This window comes from Gavialis gangeticus, unplaced genomic scaffold (assembly GCF_001723915.1).
Source record: "Gavialis gangeticus isolate Ggan-Ray unplaced genomic scaffold, GavGan_comp1, whole genome shotgun sequence".
Taxonomy (NCBI): domain Eukaryota; kingdom Metazoa; phylum Chordata; order Crocodylia; family Gavialidae; genus Gavialis; species Gavialis gangeticus.
The window spans coordinates 5,546,395-5,566,914 of record NW_017728991.1 but is presented as its reverse complement, the minus strand read 5'-3'; the positions used below and the strand labels follow the sequence as shown (position 1 = coordinate 5,566,914).

The window sequence follows — 20,520 nt, the reverse complement described above, 5'->3', positions numbered from 1 at the left end:
GGCCAGAAGCTGCTGGAGAATAGATTCAGGTTAGAGATTAGGAGGCACTATTTCACTGTTAGGGTGGCTAGGATCTGGAACCAACTTCCTAGGGAAGTGGTCCTCGCTCCTACCTTGGGTAAATTCAAAAAGAGGTTGGATGAACACCTGTCTGGGGTCGTGTGATCCCAGCGTGTGCTCCGGCCAGTGGCGTGGGGTTAGACTAGATGATCTGTTCAGGTCCCTTCTGACCCCTAACTACTATGAAACTATGAAATGAGCTAAGACTAGAGAGCTCAGTTCTGTTACCGTTACGTCGGGAAGGTGGTAACCTGCTCCTGCTCCTGTGATCAGTGGAACTGCCTGCGTAGAAAGGGGCTGCCCAGCACAGCAGAATCGGGCCTGTCACTTGTTAGTGGCTGCCACAGGCTGCCAAAAACAGCCAAGATGGAGTAATTTCCAAGGCCCATTACTTCATCAGCCAACTGAATTGCAATCATTTGAGTGTTTCTCTTTCATCTTCTGAATTTTCACGTGTGTTCCATGTTGATTGATGTTGTTTCAGGCTTTACAAGATGGGATGGAAAACTATTGCAATCAGGTACGGTCTGCAGAAAAAAAGATGCAGCACAGGGAGCTGGAGACACAGGAACAGGTATGCAGCACTTTCCTACTAGTTTTCTTCCCTTTAGGCAAAGAGGGTCTGCATTTGAAAACAATGTCTTGCTTCAAGACAAAGTGCATATTTTCCTACCAAATTTTCAGCTAGCTTTCTTTTTTTGTTTTTGTTAATAAAAGAGAATTAAACTGTCTGAACCTCAGGGGCAAATATTTATCCAGTGTTCCCTATTTCAGGCTGGCATTTCAACTATTTTAGCTGTTATATGTTGTATTTGCTCTCAAGCAGCATTATTTTTAATAGAGGTTTCTTGCTACCACTTCAACCTGTCATTTAATGGCTTGTGTTTAAGGTAATTATAATTTGGAAACAGTTGGGATAAAAATAATCTTTCCTGTTGATCTTCTGCATTTGTTGCTATAGTATATTGCACATAAATGGCTCCATATGATTCACACTGCTAAAACTATCTTGAACATTTCAGTGAAAATAGGGATTTGTAACATTCTGTTTTCCTCAGTCTGTTCTGTGGAAAAATATACTTTATGCAATTTACAGGTGGGGTAAACAGGTATTATCTGTTTTCTTAAGTAAAATTATAATGGAAATGTGATGTGAAATGTGCATTAGAGCCATGCCCTAGATTGGAAGCAACAAAAGTAGTGAAGGACTAATCCTATGGCCTACCCCTCTGCCCCCACAAAAAAACAAGAAACACTTGTGAAATGCTTCCAATCATGGTTTGCCAAGTACCCACCGCTTTCTTTCCATGTAAGATGCTGTGTCTTTACTTCCAGGACTAATCATGTTTTGGGGTGATTATCATGAGAAAGAAATCGTTGCAACGTTAGGCATAGGTTATTGCATTCAGTACTGGGGAGCAGGCCTTCTGGCACGTTGACATACTCTGTTTACCTGCGGCTATGCGCTAAGACAGTGGCAGAGTCTGGAACAGCACCCATGGGTCTTGATTCCTACTCCCTGCTCTGCCCGCCAGCAAGCTGCCCAGCGTCTCACGTGGGTGTGCCACAGGCTCTGCCTACTCTTTCACCCCACTTCGTGCATTCCTTTAACTCTTTGTCTAACTCACTCTCCATGTCAGTATCTAAAAAGTTTCAGTTTCTGTTGGTGCCTGTATTAGTTCATGCTACATATTAGCTCTCAACTGAGTGCTTCGATCATCCCCAACCAGTGGCTGTCCAGCCTCCTCTTGAACAGCTCCAGTGATGGAGAGTCTCCAGCTTCCCTGGGCATCTATTCCACTGCCTCACTATTCTCACAGTGAAGAAGTTTTTCTGGATATCCCATCTAAATCTCCTGTGCGGTAACTTCAAGCCATTGGTCTGCATCATTCTCTCTGCAACAATACAGAAAAGGTGCTTTCCTCCTTCTTCATGGCAGCCCTTCACGTTCCTGAACATTGCTGTTATGTCCCCTGTTAAGCACCTTTTCCACAAATTGAACATGCTTAGCTCCTTCAGCCTCTCCTCATATGACTTCGATCAACTTTGTTGCCTGCCTCTGGATCCTCTCTAACATCTCCATGTCCTTTTTAAAATGTGGAGCCCAGAACTGCACACAGTATCCAGATGGGCCTAACCAGTGCTGAGTTGAGAAGTACGATCACCTCCCATGTCTTGAACCTCATGCTTCAATTGATGCACCCCAAACTGCATTTACCTTTTGTGCAGCTGCATCACACTGCAGACTCGCATTGAGTTTTTGACGTACCAAGACTCCCAAGTCCTTTTTCATAATGCTGCCATCCAGCTAGGTGTCACCCATTTTATATTTGTCCTTTTAATTATTTCCACACTAAATAAATGGACAACCAGCTGAGCCCACGGATCTGTTTTATTGCAGCATCACACTGCTGGAGTTGGAGTTCCATTTTAATTACTCTGAATTGTCGAGTCCAAAATGGTTTCTACTTGGGTTTACTACATTAGTACTGGAAAAGACTGACATACAGCCCCAGTGACTTAAGCAACTGTCTTGTCCAAATATTCCCCGCATTTGTACTGAGGCATTTTGAATGCACTGGGTCTGTCAAACATATTTGAGTTCGATTTTCTTTTTAACATATAAAATGTTCGGTAGCTTTGTTGTTAATTCTCTCCCTGTGACTGTTAATCTGTTAGTTTAATCTACCTCTCCAGAAGTTCAGTGTCTTAACTTGCTTCTCTGTGTTATTCCTTTGCTGGACTACCCATAAACGCAGTCAGAAAAGGGGCAATAACAGTACCAGCTTCAGATCAGCTGATTTGGCAGTTGTGATCTTCCAGGCAGTTACTTGGAACTTTCTCCTACTCTTACCAAATATCATTGTCTTCATACCGCATTGCATAAAGGATCGAAATTTGCCTTGGCACTATTACAAAGGACAGTTTCTTGGGCTTTTTACATGTCTGCTCAAAAAAAGGCGGGGGAAGGGGGAGGTGGTTTAAACTGCTTCTGTTTTTCATTAAGAGTAAAAATCCTGTGTTTTGATTCTATAACAACAACAAACAAATGAATGAGACATGAAAAATATTTTGTTGTGCTTTTAATTAAAAACAAAAAGCTGTTTCTTGTTAAGGCTTGTTGGGTGGTATCTTAGTGCTCCATGTTTGTCTTGTTTCAATGGGACATCTTTATAACTCTGTTGTTTCCAAAAGTGACTGACAAATTCGCTAAATTTTAACCCTTTGATAGTAATCCTGTTTCTTACTGATGCAGAATTAACTTAGTCCTTAACATTTATCAAGACAGAAACAATCAGGTACTTGCATATGAAGATTATCCTAAACAAAAACCTATATTAAAAGAACACGGAGGCTGGAGAGCAGTAACGCTACTAGAATTAAGCACTATTGATTTGTATGGAGTTCTACAGAAACGTCTGCATTGTTCATGTACCAAAGCATTTTGTTTGCTCGTTTGATTACCAGTACACCTTGAGCAAATGTGTTCATGCGCTGTCCGTGTCCTTTTCCCCAGATATTATAGCTCACTTAGCCCCATGAAATGGCTTAAGTCACTCAAGGTATTCCTTGTAGTACACGTATTACATTGTCCGCACTGAGTCTAATTTACCATCATACTGCCCACTTCTGTAGCCTTAGGCTAAGGTCAGAAATTACACATAAACCAGTATAAGTGATCAGAAGCCAGTCTAAACCTGTAACAGAACAAAAGGTCAGTGCACATACACTGGTTTCAAAATGACGGAGTCTGGTTTAAGATAGACTTGGAAGGATGCGGTATCAGATTTAATCGCTTTAGGTTAGACTGATCTATTAAACTTCTGTTCTAAACCCCATTCCAACATAGGTTAGGCTGCAGTTGCCCAGCATCCCAGGATGCTTTGCGGCCCCTACCTTGCAGGGCGGGCAGTCTTGCCTCTGCCACAACTCATCTGCTCCAGCTGAGCCAAGCAGCAAAGGCTCTGCTACCCAGCCTGGCCATGGGGGGGGAACAGAACCCCACCCCAGTCCCCCAGCTGGGGTCTGCACATTGTGGTGGGGGAAGCTTGTCAGCTTCCTTTCCCTTCCCTCTCTCTCACCATGGAGATGTGGGGAGCTGGTGAGAGGGCAAGGCTGGGGCAATTGCAACCTGGCGGAGCTGGGAGGCATGCGGGAATGCCCCTCTCCTTCTGGCCTTGCCCAGTGCAGACATCTACCTAACTTGGCCAACTGAAGAGTGAATGTGAGTTGTGTTCATTAACTGTCTAATCTGCACAGTCTAGAGCATCCTGCATAGATTGGATCAATTCCACGTTAGGCTTCTTGACTATCTGCACTTAGTCTTAAGTACCTCCTAAGTTCCTCATAGCCTTCTCTAGCCTTCACTAACCTAAATAATTTTACGTCTTCTGTATAATTATATTTTGCCCTCTTACTATTAACTTCATTAACAAATAAGAGGCAAGTAGAATTTGCATCAGTAGATTAGAGAAACATGTTTTCCCTATTGAGTTCCTGGACCATTAAAACAGCCCCATGGAAATTTCTACATGCTTCCTACAGCCATTTCTTCTTCAAAAAAGGAAGTTCTGGCTGCAGAATAACATGCAAACGTTCTGTATTCCATGTTGCCTAATGTTGTTGTCTTTAATAACCGCATATATCCAACACAGGGTCAACATTGTCTAAGAGTGCATTCAGGATCTCTTATGGGAAGAGCTACATCCTGCACTTTATTAAGGAAGGAGTGTTTTTGAATAATACTGCTTCTTGTCAAATAGTCATCTTTATAGAAGTCTCCTTGTTGCAGCAGCCTTATATTCTACATGTGGCATCAGTTCATGGCTTAAATTCCACTAACTTCAATTATAGTTAAGCATATGCTTCAATTTAGACACGTATTTCAGTGCTTTGCTAACAATATGAACTTAAACATGTGTAAAGTGCTTTGCTGAATTGGACCTATATATGCAGCTATGGTAGTTATCTCAATGATTTTCTTGCTTTAACATCTTTAGGATTTTTTGTGGGGGGGGGGGGATATTCCATTACATTTCAGCTTCTGTTTTTTTATGTAATTGAGAGAACCCAAAATATACAAATGCTTATGGCTGCTACAGTGCTCTTAAAGTTGGGAACCATACCCTATAAAAATTTCAGAAGGTAGATCTCCCTAGTACTTTACCATTTTGGACACACAATGTTTTTAAGTTTTCAAAGGATCCTGGGTAAACTGTATGCTTGGGGAAGATGGAGGAAAAATAAAGATACTTTATGCCAATCAGCAAATGAACAGTGTAATACAACTCCTACTGTACATAGCTGAAGATGTTTAAACCATAGCAATCATTCTTACGGGTGAATCAGTCAAGTCACAAAAAGAGCCTTAAAGGAGAGAGAGACCACGCAGACAGAAAATCAATTATGTACAATTCATGAATATTTTTGAGGGCGTGAGGGAGACTTCCAATACAGATTTCCAAGCCTTTAATTTCCATTTTCTCAAATAGATTAAAACAAAAGCAGAGGGGAATTACATGACTTAGAGTTATGTAGAGGTATTTGGAGGGAAATTCACTTAACACAACAAAGCCACTCAGTTTTCTTCCAAAGTGTAAAATGAAAACAGGAGCAATAACTGCAAGAAAGCTATGATTCAGTAGCGTTTATTGAGTTTTCATGTTTAATGCTTATTATTCTGACTAGGTTAATTTTTTATGACTGTTGGATATTTACCACATCCAGTCTAACTTTTGGTTTCCATGCCAACTAAATATATTTGTTCTCAGAGACTGCTATGATGCATCATTGTGAATTTTTGGTTATTATGTAGCACAGAGAAACTTTTAACATTTGCCACAACTTGTTCTCAGTGGAAACTTCAACAAGGCCAGTATTTGCTCTCTTCAGTTTCCGGGACCGATGAGCAAGGAATCAGTGCATGCAGGCAAGGGAGATGCATTTAGAGCGTTCAGATGCCCAGCAACTTGCTTCTTTGTAAAGCCCTCTGTGACAGTGGAGGCTAAGGCTGTGCAAAACAGCACCGTTTCATTTTGACTTCCATTTCACCAGGACAGTGTTTCATTTCGAGTTTTGTTTTGTTTTGAAACCACTGTTCCATTTCATTTCGTTGAAACTGTTTCGCTGTTCCAACGTTTCGCCCATAGGCTACAATGGGGAAGCATGAAACTACCTATGACTTTGTCATTTCTTGCCTGATTTGGATGAAACTTGCCGGGATGGTAGCCCCATTTGAGGCCATGAAGCCTTCCAGCTTTCAAGGAGATAGGTGGAGGGGTTTCTGGCAAACCGTACCTTAAAGGCTTGAAAGCAAAACTCGTGTCACTTGTGTGTAGCAGAACGGTAGCACCAGCAGCATCTCAGGCAGCCTAACAGTCACAGTCAATATCAGAGCAGGCCTTCATCCCTCCTCCCCCTCCCTCACCTTATTTACTGTTCCCCTGCAGGCAAGCCCAGCTTCAGCTTCGAAACTCAAAACATTTTAAAACTTTCGAAATGTTTTGACTGCCCTCATTTTGTTTCAAGGCTGTTTCAAAGCCCTTTGTTTCATTTCAATTTTGCTCTTTTGAGCTTGAAACGAGTCAAAACAGCATTGAAACGAAACAGCCGGCAAAATTTTGCACAGTCCTACTAAACATACATTTTTATCGCCTATATTTAAACTTTTACTGTCCAGATTTCTTCTGATGCTATACGAGATGCTATGTCACCATGGCAATGAGCTACAGTGATGTAGTGTCAGTGGATGCAAACCGTGATGCTCATTGCTACTGCACAGTAACTGCTGTGCAGTCCTTTAGTATGTGCTAAACCTTTAGCACGTACTAAATGACTTTGCAATAATAACTGCGCAGTCAGGTGCACATGTAGACATGCCCAGTGTGTATAACGATTAAGCACATGTACCATGCAGTTGTAAAAGTGGGACAGAAGGGTGTAGGGATAGGGGACAGTTTACTTAAATATAAAATTGATTTTTAAAACCTTGAGATATCCCTAGAGATGAGATGCACCCACTCAATCAAATCAGCCAGACCATGAGAAAACAATAGCATGCCTTAAATCTTAGGACTGGTAGACCCATGGTTGGGCTTCTTCATCAGAATACCCAGCCACCAGTCTCTTTCTGCTGTGTCAGTGGAACTACAGTGCCACAGATGACTGCAATCACCAGAGTATTTTTTTAAGTCAAAACTGGCACCTGGGATGTCCAAATGTTCTCAGAGAATAGCCCTACATAGAGCACTGTAAGAGTACTCTAACATCAGGGTCCAAAAGCTACACATTCCTGTAGCAAGTTCTGCATTTTAAAGTAAAGGATACAGTTTTCCTGTCAAGTACAGGGGGCAGGCCCTTGCCGGTCACTCTTCCCTATACACCCAGAAGCAGTCAGAGCTTCAGCAAGAACCTTCTGTTGTGAAACCTGGAAGAAAACAGCAAACATCACACAGCAGAGGTGCTGTTATATTTGTGCCATGTCCTCCAATTGCTTCAGCCCACCAGACTTAACCTTTTTGAAGATTGCTACCACAGAAGCAGGAAGCCAAGTCTGAATCTGGATGATGTTTAACCAGAAAAGTGACTCCATGTTATAAGCCCTTGTATGGTTGTTGGCTGCAGACTACCCTGATTAATACTTGGAGCTGCAGATTCTCTGGTGATGATGAAGAAAGTGTGATGGCAAGGTGTTTCCATCCATCCTCTATTTCAAGATCAGTTGTTGGCATTTCAAGAGTCTTTCTAAAGCCTGTTCTTGAAGAGCACTCATTTTTCTATACCTTGGCACCACTCTGTGTTGCTGCTTGGGGGGAAGAAGCTTACTTCCCTGCTGTGCCTGCTTGCATGCTCATAAATTGTTGCTCTGCCAACATCTCAACTTCTCAGCTGGTCAGCAAGGAATAGGGTACATAGTGAAATGAAGATAGAAGGAGCAGCCAAAATAACACAGCTCTTTGTTAGCTGTAATGTTTGTGCCACCTGTAACCTCAGAATCCAGGGAAGGCACGACACAGAACTTTCTTGCTCATGCTCATGGGGAGCACATTTAAAGTCTCATTAATTTTATTGAAGCAAAAAATAATGTAGAAGAGCAATATATGGGCAGTCAATAGGAAGAGTGGTACAGTGGTATTAGCACCCTGTCGGTATAATCTGGGAGAATTCTCCCAGGTTTGTTTTCCTGGTAGAAAACAGAGATGCCTGAACAGACGTACAACAGAGAGCTTGTAGCACTGTTGCTGAGCAGTCAAGGGCCCCTGTGCACACATCTCAGTGTGCTCTGCAGAATCCCTCAGTCTGCCTGGAGACAGATGGCAGTAGGGCACAGGACAGTCCTGACTGGCTGACTCAGACTGCTCAGGGCTAGCCTGTGTTTCCCTGCAACACAATTTTGGGATTGTGAAGGGGGCTTGTTTTGCTGCCTGCTCAGTTGGAGCAGTAAAGTCCAGTGGGCAAAATGCTGTCTCCCTGGAGGGTGGAGGAGGAAGAGGGCAGGAGCAAAGTACCCCGGGCTGTTCAAGAACTGTGTTGTGGCTTCTCTCAGAACATGTATGGACATTGTTTCCCAGGAGGAACTCTCCCACAAGTGATTTGGGTTGTTTCTGGGTTATTTTTCTCCCAGAGTGGCCATGTTTGCTCTGAGAGAAAAATCCTGAACATCTGTATATTCTTGGTTTTTACTGGGAGGGGCAATGACTGAATGTCTGTACATGGCCTTTGTGCATGTAGTGCAAGATAAACCTCTCTTAGTTCAGCTTTCTCATTAATTTTGGAGCTCACAGTTAATTAACATAAAGTGGGTATTGTAATTTAGAGCCCTATTCTACCATCTCCACGTTGACTATTGTTTCATTACACAAATAGTTCCATCAATTTCAGTAGGACCACTCATAAGGCATGAGCCAGACCCAGAGTTTTGTAAAAATATCAAGATCATTGTCATAAATAATAATGTAGTATACGAAAGAAAAAATAAATAAAAACATTGACATTTTAACAAAAATTGGTTGCAGAATTTGGTACTAAATAATAACCATTACCCAGTTACTGATTCCTTTTTGCCTGACATTATCCTCTGGAAGAATAAGGTTCTAGACTAGCAGAAAAGACCAATGTTCAGATGATGGAAAACAGATTTTCAGATAGGATTTGAAAAGGTTTGGAAATCAGTGGAGCTGAGACATATAATGAAGTTGTTCCATATGCCAGGGAAGAAAGCTCCCGTAATAATGGAAAGGTTGTGGGAGAGGAAAAGAGGAAGGTGATGGTAAGTAACTTTGGTAATCAAACAGAACCTGCTAGTTAAGTACAAAGGTGCGACTATTCCATAATATCAAATGAATTGCTGGATTGAAGCAACTAGCTGGAAAGGGGAAGTGAAACAGGAGACTGAGTATAAACATAGTTGAAAGGGGAGAGAAATTTTACCAAAAAAAATAGAAGTAAAACTGCTCATATGCAGGAAATACAGAGCATGTTAAAATGTCAGTTCTTTGTATCATTCCTGTGAAATACGAGTGAATAGAATGAGAGCTTTCCTCTTTTTAGGGTTACCATGCAATACTAGGGAGTGCTTCTGCCTGCATGCAAACAGATGAGGGAATTGTGTTCATTCTGAACAAACAGATTTTTGGGGAAGTATTTAACGTAGACCTGCAAGGGGAGAATACAGATAGTCAGAGGAGGGGAATGGTATACTTGAATGAGCTGAATGTGCAGAAAAAGGAACAGGAACAAGGTGAAGGAAGCCTCTTTTGTCCTACCCATTGTTTGGAAGAGGGTGAGATGCTAAAAGAAGTATGCCATGATAGCAAGGGGTCCCGTTCCTCTCTCCGCGGTGTAGAGTGCCTGGCTGCAATTAAACACAATACAGGTTCTTATTTCCAGGATTTAATACGAGCTGGTATTGACAGCATACTTCTATGCTGGCCTCTACTTTGTCTATGTTTTTATCCTAATATAGTCCATGTGTTTGTTTTACAATCCACACCCGCAGCCATTGGTGGAAATGCACGTACAGTGTGTAGCAGCGTCTGTTTTCTGGACCAAGCAAGGACTTCCAATAGAAATGCTGAAATATTTGGAGGTGGAAAGACCCAACAGTCTTACCAGTTGTGCTGCTTTAAAGAAGGGGTGTTTGTTCTGAAGTTTAGATATTGTTCAAATGTTATTTTGTAAAGGGGTGGGAGGGAGGGGGATTGCTGCTGTGTACAAAGATGTTGGCTAAATTTTTAGGCATCCTGAAAATGTCGGGCCTCATCCTACATGTCCCTGAACCCCGTAACTCTCATCAACATCAGTGAGAGAATCACTGAGAGCACCCAGCACCCTGCGAGATCAGATGAGAAGGCCGTAGTGACTGGAGGGTAAAGCTAGAGTATACGAGTAAGTCCCAGTGGTGGTGTCAAAATTCTTACAACTGTATTTTGGACTGAATTATTGTGATATCATCTTAGCATTTCATTGCCATTGACTGAAGCATGAATTAGTTGCATGTGTTTGTCAGGCCATCCCTGTGAAGAACAACTAGTTTAGATTTCTGTTCTTTGCTCCAGGTCAGCATGTGCTGGGAGCACCGTGGAAGCCTCTCCCTTGCAGTCCAGGAAAGAGAGGGCCACTCTTTGCAAGCAGTTGTTTCTTTAGTCACTTCAAGAGCAGCAGATACATGAGCTGAAAGAATAGCAGTGATGGGTCCTCCAGGACAAGGGGTGAAGGAGCCAGGGATCCTTACATTCCAGCAGTGACAATGGAGGACCCCTCAGGACTGAGAGGTGGAGGCAACAGTGAGAATTTTTCTAACCACAGCATTCCTAGTTACTCTGGTGTTGACAGTAAAAGCTTTTATTCCTATCCAGCTTGTGTAATCCCAAGAATGTTGCTCTTGCCATATGCAGCCTGCTGGGTTTTTTTTTAAAGTTTTGCCTGGCTTCTCTTCCTTTGCAGTTATGAATTATATAGACTCTTAGTGCTTAACTACAAACAGAGGATTTTCCAGGTGGGGGATCTGGGTTAAGAAAAGAAAGATATTGAAATACAAGCCAGTGAAGTAATAAGGTCTCTTGGATGCAGGTTGAAAGAAACTGACTTAGAGCAGAAAGCTCAGGTTGTGCATTGAACATTTCAGCATAACTGGAAGTCCCCAGGGGTTAGTTAAACAGCAAGGCAAAAGGTGTTTTGGACTCTCAAATGGTTTACTAGCTAAAGACAAAAACAAAAAGGTCAGCTGTGCCACCAGCTTATGTTTTATTGAAATTTTGAAAGCAGGATAGTTTCTGTCGCTATATTTATTTTCCCATCATGGAACAACATGGTGCCTGTTGGACCAAATCACGCGTTTGTCGGGTCTTGCTCAGTTGCTGTTTTCAGTTGAACAAATTCCTGAAGTTTCTGATGCTCGCTTGTAACTTTTGAAAACTTAAGAACAGTGCTGTCAAATTACAGTATTTCTTTAAATCTGTAGGAACCAAGTTTCAACACGCATTTCTGAGTGTGGGCAGAAATTCCAACCTCCCACCCCTGAAATAAGAGAATATGCGCACTAAATAGCAAAGAGGATTGTTATTGTAGTCGGTCGTGAAAATAAGGCAGAATGATCAAGCATGTTTCTTGTTTTCAAAAGTGCTTTGGGGAATCCGGAATTCAAGCCTGAGACGAGCAAGTTGGGATGCTTACCTACAGCAAAACTGAAGTGTTAAGGACTTGTTAGAGGGGGAAGAACCTGTAACTTTATGAAACTGAGGATTTGGATAACCAGGGTCGTTTACTAAGGAGAGAGCTGGCCAGTTGAATGATTCACAATAGATGGGACCCCGGGGAATCTGAACAGTTCCAAGGGACTGCAGCTGGTTTCACTTGGAGCTTGAAGAGTCCAGGACCGGTCGCTGCAGCCAGGAAGAACAGAACCAATCTTTGTTAAATCATTGGTTTCACATACCCGATTAGCAATATTGACAATTACATGGCGCTTGCCGGAAATGAACTAATCCGTCTTCACATCACCTGGGTAAAGTAGCTACATACCAGATTAGTAATAGTCACCTTTAGGGATAGTGGTGAATATTTAACACGTGCGCTGGGGCTGCTTTAATCAGAGCAGCTCCAAGAGTCACTCTGAAGTGCCGTGGCGTCTCGTGCATCAGCGTCCCCACTTCAAAATGGCAGCAGGGGCGCTTGAGCTAAAGCTCCTTGAATGAGCTTTAGTTCAAGCGCCCCTGCTGCCATTTGGAAGCGCAGGGATGCTGATACGCAAGACGTGGGAGGCTGCTGGAGCACGGTAATTGCTACGCTCCAGCAGGCTGGATTAATCGAGTCTGCTGCAATGCGCTGTAATTACAGCACGTCGGAGCAGCCATCGCACTCATGTAGAGGCGCCCAGTGAGACTTGAGTAGGAAACTAAATGATTTTCCCCATGCTGCAGAATAGTGATTAAAGGTTAGTAGTGCCTGGGTCCTTTGCTCAAATCACAAGGTAGCACATTTCTTTATGTGTTTTGGACCTTGCGCTGACTCCAGAATTATCGCAGCAGTGTCTGTTTTCAGAGATGAGCATTGAAGAAACAGATGCAAATACTTTTTTCAGACATTTCTGATTTAAACAGCATTTTTTCCTGTAAACCAGATGCCATGCTTTAAATAATGTAGGGATAGATTCCAGAGAACAGAAGGGGTTATTACTGATCGCATCTCATTTGCATAAAATTCACAGAAAACGCAACAACATTTAAAACGCATGAAATGTCACTGTACTCGCATGTTCTGATCACTACTTAATTTCCTGTCTTTTGAATAGTACAGAATTGATAATACATAAAATGCAGCCGAAAACTTAATTAAGTTCAACTGCTGGCTGGGTGTCATCAGATTTTTGCAAAATCCTAGATTCAGTCCTGACAGAAGGCAAGTTTAGGAGTTTCAGTTTTTGGAAATCCTCAGTGACTCCACTGCTTTGTTTCCTTTGCTTGTATTTTGCCCTCTCCCTGTGCTCCTCTGGCTCAAACCGTGTTAGGAAATCTGGACTGAATTGGATCCAGTTTGTGTTTTTTAATGGGCTGCAGAAAGCATCTGACCCGCTCTAGAACTCCTGGTGCCGGCGCGCCTCTGGGTCATCAGCTCTGACGCCTTCATGCACGAACAAGGCAGATCTGTGAGGAGGCCAGGCCAGCCCGGCACCTTCAGAAGTGGAGACTACAGAGAAAAGAAGCTGCCAGGGCTTTTCCTAGGACACAGAGATGAAGATACCGAGGCACCCAGCAGAAGAGATCTTGCTTCTCAAAGATGCTCCTTTGCTTCATCCGTAGAGGAACAAGACCTCCCAGGACTTAGCAAGCTGCCAAGGCATCCCAGAGAAGACACTGCAGAAAGTTATCAACTCGAGCCGTTTGAAAGCAGGCAACCGTAGGAGAGAAAGTTGCTGGGTTTGGAATACGGTTGCAGGGCTTGGCTTTGAGTAATTCAGATAAGTATGCAAACCTTTAAGCATGACATCATTTTATGCCCAGCGGTTCAGTTTCCTCTATTTAGTACAAGGGTAAATGTGAATAGTTCACCTTTTATGTTCCGAACTTGTCACGTGACCAACCAAAAGTCACTTTACTTATTTGTGGCAAATTTAGCTTTCAGTTGCTTCCATTGACCTCAAAGATGATTGATGGTCGAATTTCAAACCTCGCACGCCAGCCACAAACCTGAGTAAACAAAAAAGCAGTGTGGCAGCTTAATATTAAAACCCTTCCTGGGAGCTGCTGGATTAAATCAACTCATCAAGACGAAGAAAAAGAGAAGCTTTCCTAGGGCAGCAGAAGAGCTTTCACAGTGACCTGCCCCATCCAGCACACCAAGGGCTGAAGAACTGCAGTTTTAAACATCTCTCAGGTATAAAAGGGATGCAACATTTGTAGGTCCTAGAGAGGCTATAAAAGAACAAACAAGCCTTTAGGACCAAAACCCTCCTTCAGAAATAGCCCTTGTTGGTCTAAATACATGTTAAAAATGAACCTTCCTCATCACAATTAGCATATATTAGTCCACTTTATGTGGTTTTTTTAGTTACAAAGAAGTAATTTAGACTTTCACCATGATCTATTTTAATCTTGTGGGTCAATAAACCTTCATAATAACTTCAGCCAACAATACCAGCACGTTGCTTATCATTATATGACAGGAAACAGCTGGGATCTTATTTACATCCCATTGTGATGCAATTATAAGTAGTTGAAAGTAAGATATTTTCAACAGATTGCCTTAACAAGCGCATGCAATACAGTGGCATTTTGAAAATCAGGTTCATTACAAAAAAGGGCTTGTAGCTTTTCACTGAAATGCAGCAAGAAATCATTGCAAGAATCAGCCTCAAGCAAATCCTTCAGCTACCAGGGATTGTTTCTCTCTGTCTCTCTCTTTTCCCTCCCAGCCAGCACAGTAATCTGTGTCTGGACTCTGAAGCATGGTACATATTTCTTCATGACTTTCCAAGAATTGCCTTCATGAAAAGCAACTGGCTAGCTTCAGCCTCTGCTGGTCTGCACCGTCAAAAGTGAATAACAACTTTATGAAAGCATGTGCTTAGATTGCTCCGATTGCACTGGCCGGCAGTGGCCTGCTACAGAATTTGAGTGTGCCTATTGCACTTACAGAGCAATATCTTAACTGAAGTTTGTGTTACAAATATTTAAAATGAAACTCATGTGGCTTCTAGAAAGTGTAGAGAGAGAAAATATGTAAAGAGGAAGACTGGCATGTGTCTAGAAGTCATTGCAGATGAAATATGCCCTGATGGGAGCTAGTACAAGAATTTTTTTTTTTGACCCTAAGTATCTGTGTTTGTGTTGCACCTCAGATGGGACTGGGACACATGGCAGAGCCTTGAAATATAGCTATAAATAAGTAGACTGGGACGTCTGGCCACCAAAGTGGATAACCAGGAGTTTTCACATAAATGAGGGGGGAGGCTGCAGCCACCGTTGCCATAAATTAAATGACATCCACAGCAGAGCTTGTACTCCTGGAGCCTTTTGCCAGAGCTGGGGCACCGGCCTCATTCCCTGAAATTCATCTCTCCATGTGCAGTCCAGTTTTTTAAGCATTGCGCTTTTGGGGGTGAATTAGCGTATCGTCTCTAGCTTTGTGGTTGTGCAAGTCATCCAGCACAACTGGTAAAATGGGCCTTTCAATTTTTTAAGCTTCTGAAAATAAAACCATTTAGCTGTTCCAGCTGTCTGTTTCTTCTCTGGTCTCACTAAGAACACGTGTAACACATGTTGAATGAGCACAAATATACATGCATCAAGAACCCCGCCCAAAACGAGCGCTTGGCTCAAAAAATATTTATCCTGGCAAAGCATGTGTGCATGCACACACAGTGTTTTTAGGCACTCGTAGAAATAATAGCATAAATTTATCTGAATTTTAAAAAAATATATAAATCTCAATCATAATTTCTCTCTCACACTCTATGTTCAAAGAAGGTTTTGTTTGTTTCAGAATTATTCCTGTTTTTCTTTGTGCTTGTAAAGTATTTGTCTTTATATTTACTTTCTCTTGGTGGTGTGTGGAAAGGATTTATGGACGGGAGTCTCCTGAACTGTCACCAGAGGTGCCTATCTCATTCCCTTTGCATGATCATTTTAAATAATACACATTTGGCAAGATTTGCTTTTTCCAAAAGAATATAATTGGCACTTCTTTAAGGGAGCTCTAATTCATTTCTAGTTTGTCAAATGTTTAAGCATGTGCATTCTTTAAAGAGAAACTGGAAGTCATAACTCATCTCACTTTCAAATAAATAAAACCTGCCCGTTTTGATTTGTAGTCCTGATGGCAAAACTTCTTGGCAGATTTGAATCAGATTGTATCTGAAACTCGATTAGCATGAAATGGTGTGTGAATTCACTCTTATGGAAATTTCCAGTTAAAAGTTTTAAAGAGCTCTCTGCGAGTCTGTCCTCTAGTGAATATCCTCTTTGGATTTAGTTATAAATTTAGCCCCTAATCTAGAAAAAACCCATAAGCATGTACTTAACTATACGCAGGTGTTTGTCCTGGTGAAGTCAGTGGAACAACTCGCATGTACTAAGCTAAGGACAGGGAAGGTTCCAGTTCAGCAAAGGTGTTTACACATGCGCATAGTCTTGCTGAATTAAATGAGCCTGCTCACAAGCTTCAGGACAGAGCTGAAAAGTGATGTCAGTGCTTTGCTGGCTCAGGGTTTCAGTGAATACATTAACATTAGGAAGATGCATGGTGCTATCCCACCCTAGCTGACATATCTCAATATACCACTACTTAGTAATAATGGTACACGAGGAACCCTTGAATATAAGTGGCCGACTAACTACATTTTGTGTATATATATATATCCTACCACGACACATATCTACAGGAGCCATGCCCAGGTTTTCTGAAAATTTCACCTTCCTGTAATAAAATCAACTAATATTTTATCTTCCTTTTATTTGCAAATGGTGATGCTGTTGCTCCACTGTGATTCTTCACTTTGGAGTGCAATAATATTTGGATATTTTGTTTAGGCTGTCAGTTGTGTTCACTTCCCTTGTCTTCAACCAGGGACATGTTCTAAATCTCTTAGGTCTGTTTTCCTAATCATTGCAATGGGAATGAGCACTGCAGTTTGCCTAATCTCAATTCCTCCTTTTCCATTTCCAGTTTTTAAACTGCTCCACTCAAACATTCCCACCTTTGATTCATTACCTTTCATGGTTATCTGCTTAGGTGTGTGAAGAAGTACATCCAGTTTGTAGGAAGTGACTTAATTTGATGTTTGGCACTGCAGTAGTGTAAAATACATTGCTAGCCAGCCAACTTTATGTAACTGCCTATTATGACCCCTCTATATGAGAGAGCACTAAAGTAACAGCAACCTTACATTTCCCCCATGTAGTAGGATCAGTAATTCATAAAGATGAGTTTGCTGTTCAACTGGATCACGAAATGTGTTTGGATTCACAATAGACATACATGGTCCCACCTTGACTCATTTCACCTTCATCATATCAACATAATCTGGGTGCTGATGGTGCTGGGCACTGATGGTCCAGATAATCTGTTGGGATCTGCAGTTTCCTCCAGGGGTTCCACAGAGGGAGGCGTAGCGACCTGCTGAAGGTCACTTGGGATATCAGGAGCAGGGCAGGGATCATTTCTTCCAGGTTCCAGGCCAGCACCTTCACCCCCTGGCCATCCTTCCTCCACTGTGGTCCCAACCCGACACCTAATCACCTATCCAAAAAGCATATTTCCAGACAAGTGTCATATCAGCCAGAAGTCCTTTAAATTGTCAGCGCTGAATTAATTTTTGAAGGCTCTGGACTTATAAGTACTTTAAAGCAAATGGATCTACTGTTGGCAAAGCATTTTTTAGGATGGCAGTTAAGTTCTTACTGCTTCTTTCTACTGCTTTTTTCCCCCATTTAAGTAGGATCAAGCTTTGCATATACACATGAATCAGAAGGAACAATCATCTAGTTACATGAACATAACAGCAGCCTTTAAGAAATGAATTGTTATGTTTATACAGCTACGTTATCCGGGTGTTTTGAAATTCCTTGGTCTCGATGCTCCATTTCTGTTCTCAGAGATGACTACAAGTCAGCCTCCATATCTACTGTTGTGGCCTCCTCCCAGTAGCATCAAAGTGCATAAAGCTCTGAGGTTGTACAGGAGCAGGCCTTAAATAGGTTGCTTGTGGTATGTACAAGGTAGCATCTTGTGCAGTGTAATTGTTTTAAAGGCAAGGGACCACCGGGGTGTGTTTGGAAACAGCATCCCAGATCAGAGCTCTGTGCTTGGTCCTTGTCTTCATCTGGGAGGCATTGTTATATCTGCCAGAAACTTTTCTCCCTACAGCTGCAATTGCAGCTCTAATCCTCCGTCTAGTTGCATGCTCTTAGAGTGCTAGTGTTTCAGAGGAATTTGATAAAACAACCATCACCCAAACTCTCCAGGGACTCATGATTATTACACAAACAATGTACCAGGGCAACACAGGCCTGAGAGGCCTGAGTCACAAGAATTTCTTGTGTGGCAACACCCTTTGCTTACAACTGGGCCTTTAGAAATGCCCTTTGTCTGTTTTAGGTTGGCAGTTAGTTAAAATATTAATCTTAAGAGTAGGGGAAAGTTAATAAAAAAAAATAAAGGAATAAGAAAATGATTCCTGCAGCTGCTGATATTCTTTTTCCTTACTGCCTATAAATTAGTCCCAGCATGGCTATAAATTAGGCCCTGTAACGTGGCTGTGGGCATTCTTGGGAGGTACCAAAAATGTCATTGGAGCAGTGCATGGATATGACAAAAACAGCAGACATGGTAATTTCAAACTCCTGTGCCTTGGCCCTTAATCTTTAAATTTTCTTAGCTCTTTAGGAGTGTGGTGGCAGAGCAGTTAAAGGTATGTCAAATAGCCATATGATTGCTCAGAGCCCCAGTCTGAAACGAGTGAGGCCTGGTGAGAGCCTCTGGGTTAGGGTCAGAGGGGTGAGCAAATAAGGGTGGTGTTGTGGTGGGGTCTGCTATAGACCAGCAGACCAGGAAGAAGTGGTGGATGAGACTTCTTCAAACAGGTAGCAGAAGTTTCCCAGTCATGGGCCCTGGTTCTCGTGGGGGACTTCAGTCCCCCTGACATCTGCTGGGAGGGCAATACGGCAGTGCACAGGCAATCCAGGACGTTTTTGGACAGTGCTGGGGACAACAGCCTGGTGCAAGTGCTGGAACGGCCAAATAGGGGCCATGCTCTTCTTGACCTGCTGCTCACAAACAGGGAAGAATTGATGGGGGATGTCGTAGTGGATGGCAGCTTGGGCAGCAGTGACCCCAAGAGGATTGAGATCAGGATCCTGAGAAAAGGAAGATGGAGAGCAGCAAAGTAAGGACCCTGGACTTCAGAAAGGCAGCAGGATCCCCTGAGAAGCCAGAATGAGGGGGAGAGGAGTCCAGGAGAGCTGGCTGTACTTGAAGGAGGCTTTACTGAGAGTGCAGGAACAAACCATCCCCATGTACAGGACAACTAGCAAGTATGGCAGAAAACCAGCTTGGCTTAGCAGGGATCTCTTCAGTAAACCAAATCACAGAAAAGCAACTAATAAGAAGTGGAAACTTGGACAAATAACTGGGGAGGAGTATAGGAGCATTGCTCAGGCATGCAGGGATGAAGTCAGGAAGGCCAAAGCTCAATTGGAGTTGCAGATAGCAAGGGACATGAGGGGTAACAAGAAAGGTTTCTACAAGTATGTCGGAAGAGGAGGATCAGGGAAAGTGTGGGTCCCTTACTGAATGGCGGAGACAACCTTGTGACAGGATGCAGAAAAGGGTGGAGTACTCAGTGCCTTTTTTGCCTCAGTCTTCACAGGCAAGATCATTTCCCAGACTACTGCACCTGGCAGCACAGTCTGGGGAGGAGGTGAGCAGCCACCAGGCAAAAGAACAGGTTGGGGACTATTTAGAAAAGCTGGATGTATACAAGTCCATGCGGCTGGATGGGATGCACCCAAAGGTGTTGAGGGATTTGGCTGATGTGACTTCAGAGCCATTGGCCATCATCTTTGAAAACTCATGGCAATAGGAGAGGTCCTGGATGATTGGAAAGGGGCAAACATGGTGCCCATATTTAAGAAAGGGAAAAAGAAGGATCCAGGGAAGTACAGACCAGTCAGTCTCACCTCAGTCCCTGGAAAAATCATGGAGCAGATCCTCAAGGAATCCTTTTCTAAGCACTTGGAGGAGAAGGAGGCGATTAGGATCAGTCAGCATGGATTCACCATTGACAAGTCATACCTGACCAACCTGATTGCCTCTGTGATGAGATGACTGGCTCTGTGGGTGTGGGGAGACTGGTGGCTGTGGTGCACCTTGATTTTTAGCAAGGCTTTTGATACGGTCTCCCACAGCATTCTTGCAGGCAAGCTAGGGAATTACAGGCTGGATGAATGAACTATGAGGTGGATAGAAAACTGGCTGGAGCATCAGGCTCAGAGAGTAGTCATCAAGGGCTCAATATCTAACTGGCAGCCAGTATCAGGAGGAGTGCCGCACGGGTTGGTCCTGGGGCCAGTTTTGTTCATCGAGCTGGAAGATGGCAGAGTGCACCCTCAGCAAGTTTGCAGATGACATCAAGCTGGGGGGAGCGGTAGATATGCTGGAGGATAGGGCTAGGGTTCAGAGTGATCTAGGCAAATTGGAGGATTGAGCCAAAGGGAATCTCATGAGGTTCAACAAGGGCAAGTGCAAAGTCCTGCACTTAGGACAGAGCAATCCCTTACACCGGTGCAGGCTGGGGGCTGACGGGCTGGGCAGCAGCTCTGCAAAAAAGGACCTGGGGGTTACAGTGGACAATAAGCTGAATATGAGCAAACAGTGTGTCCCTGTTGCCAAGAATGGCATCCTGTGCTGCACTGGCAGGAGGTCAAGGGAAATGATTACTCCCCTCTATTCAACACTGGGGAGGCC

The 20,520-nt window shown here is 43.0% G+C and overlaps 1 protein-coding gene across 2 annotated transcripts in view; it reads left to right on the top strand.

Moving 5' to 3' along the window:
• Positions 1 to 20,520, top strand: part of CEP112 (centrosomal protein 112) — a 364,802-nt gene that overhangs the window by 328,906 nt on the left and 15,376 nt on the right. Inside the window, exon 24 of one of the 2 annotated variants that reach the window (XM_019516523.1) lies at positions 545 to 634. In XM_019516523.1, the coding sequence (XP_019372068.1) occupies positions 545 to 634 (90 nt within the window). Of the gene's footprint in view, positions 1 to 544; positions 764 to 20,520 lie in introns of those variants that run through there. The other variant, XM_019516514.1, reaches the window with a different exon arrangement.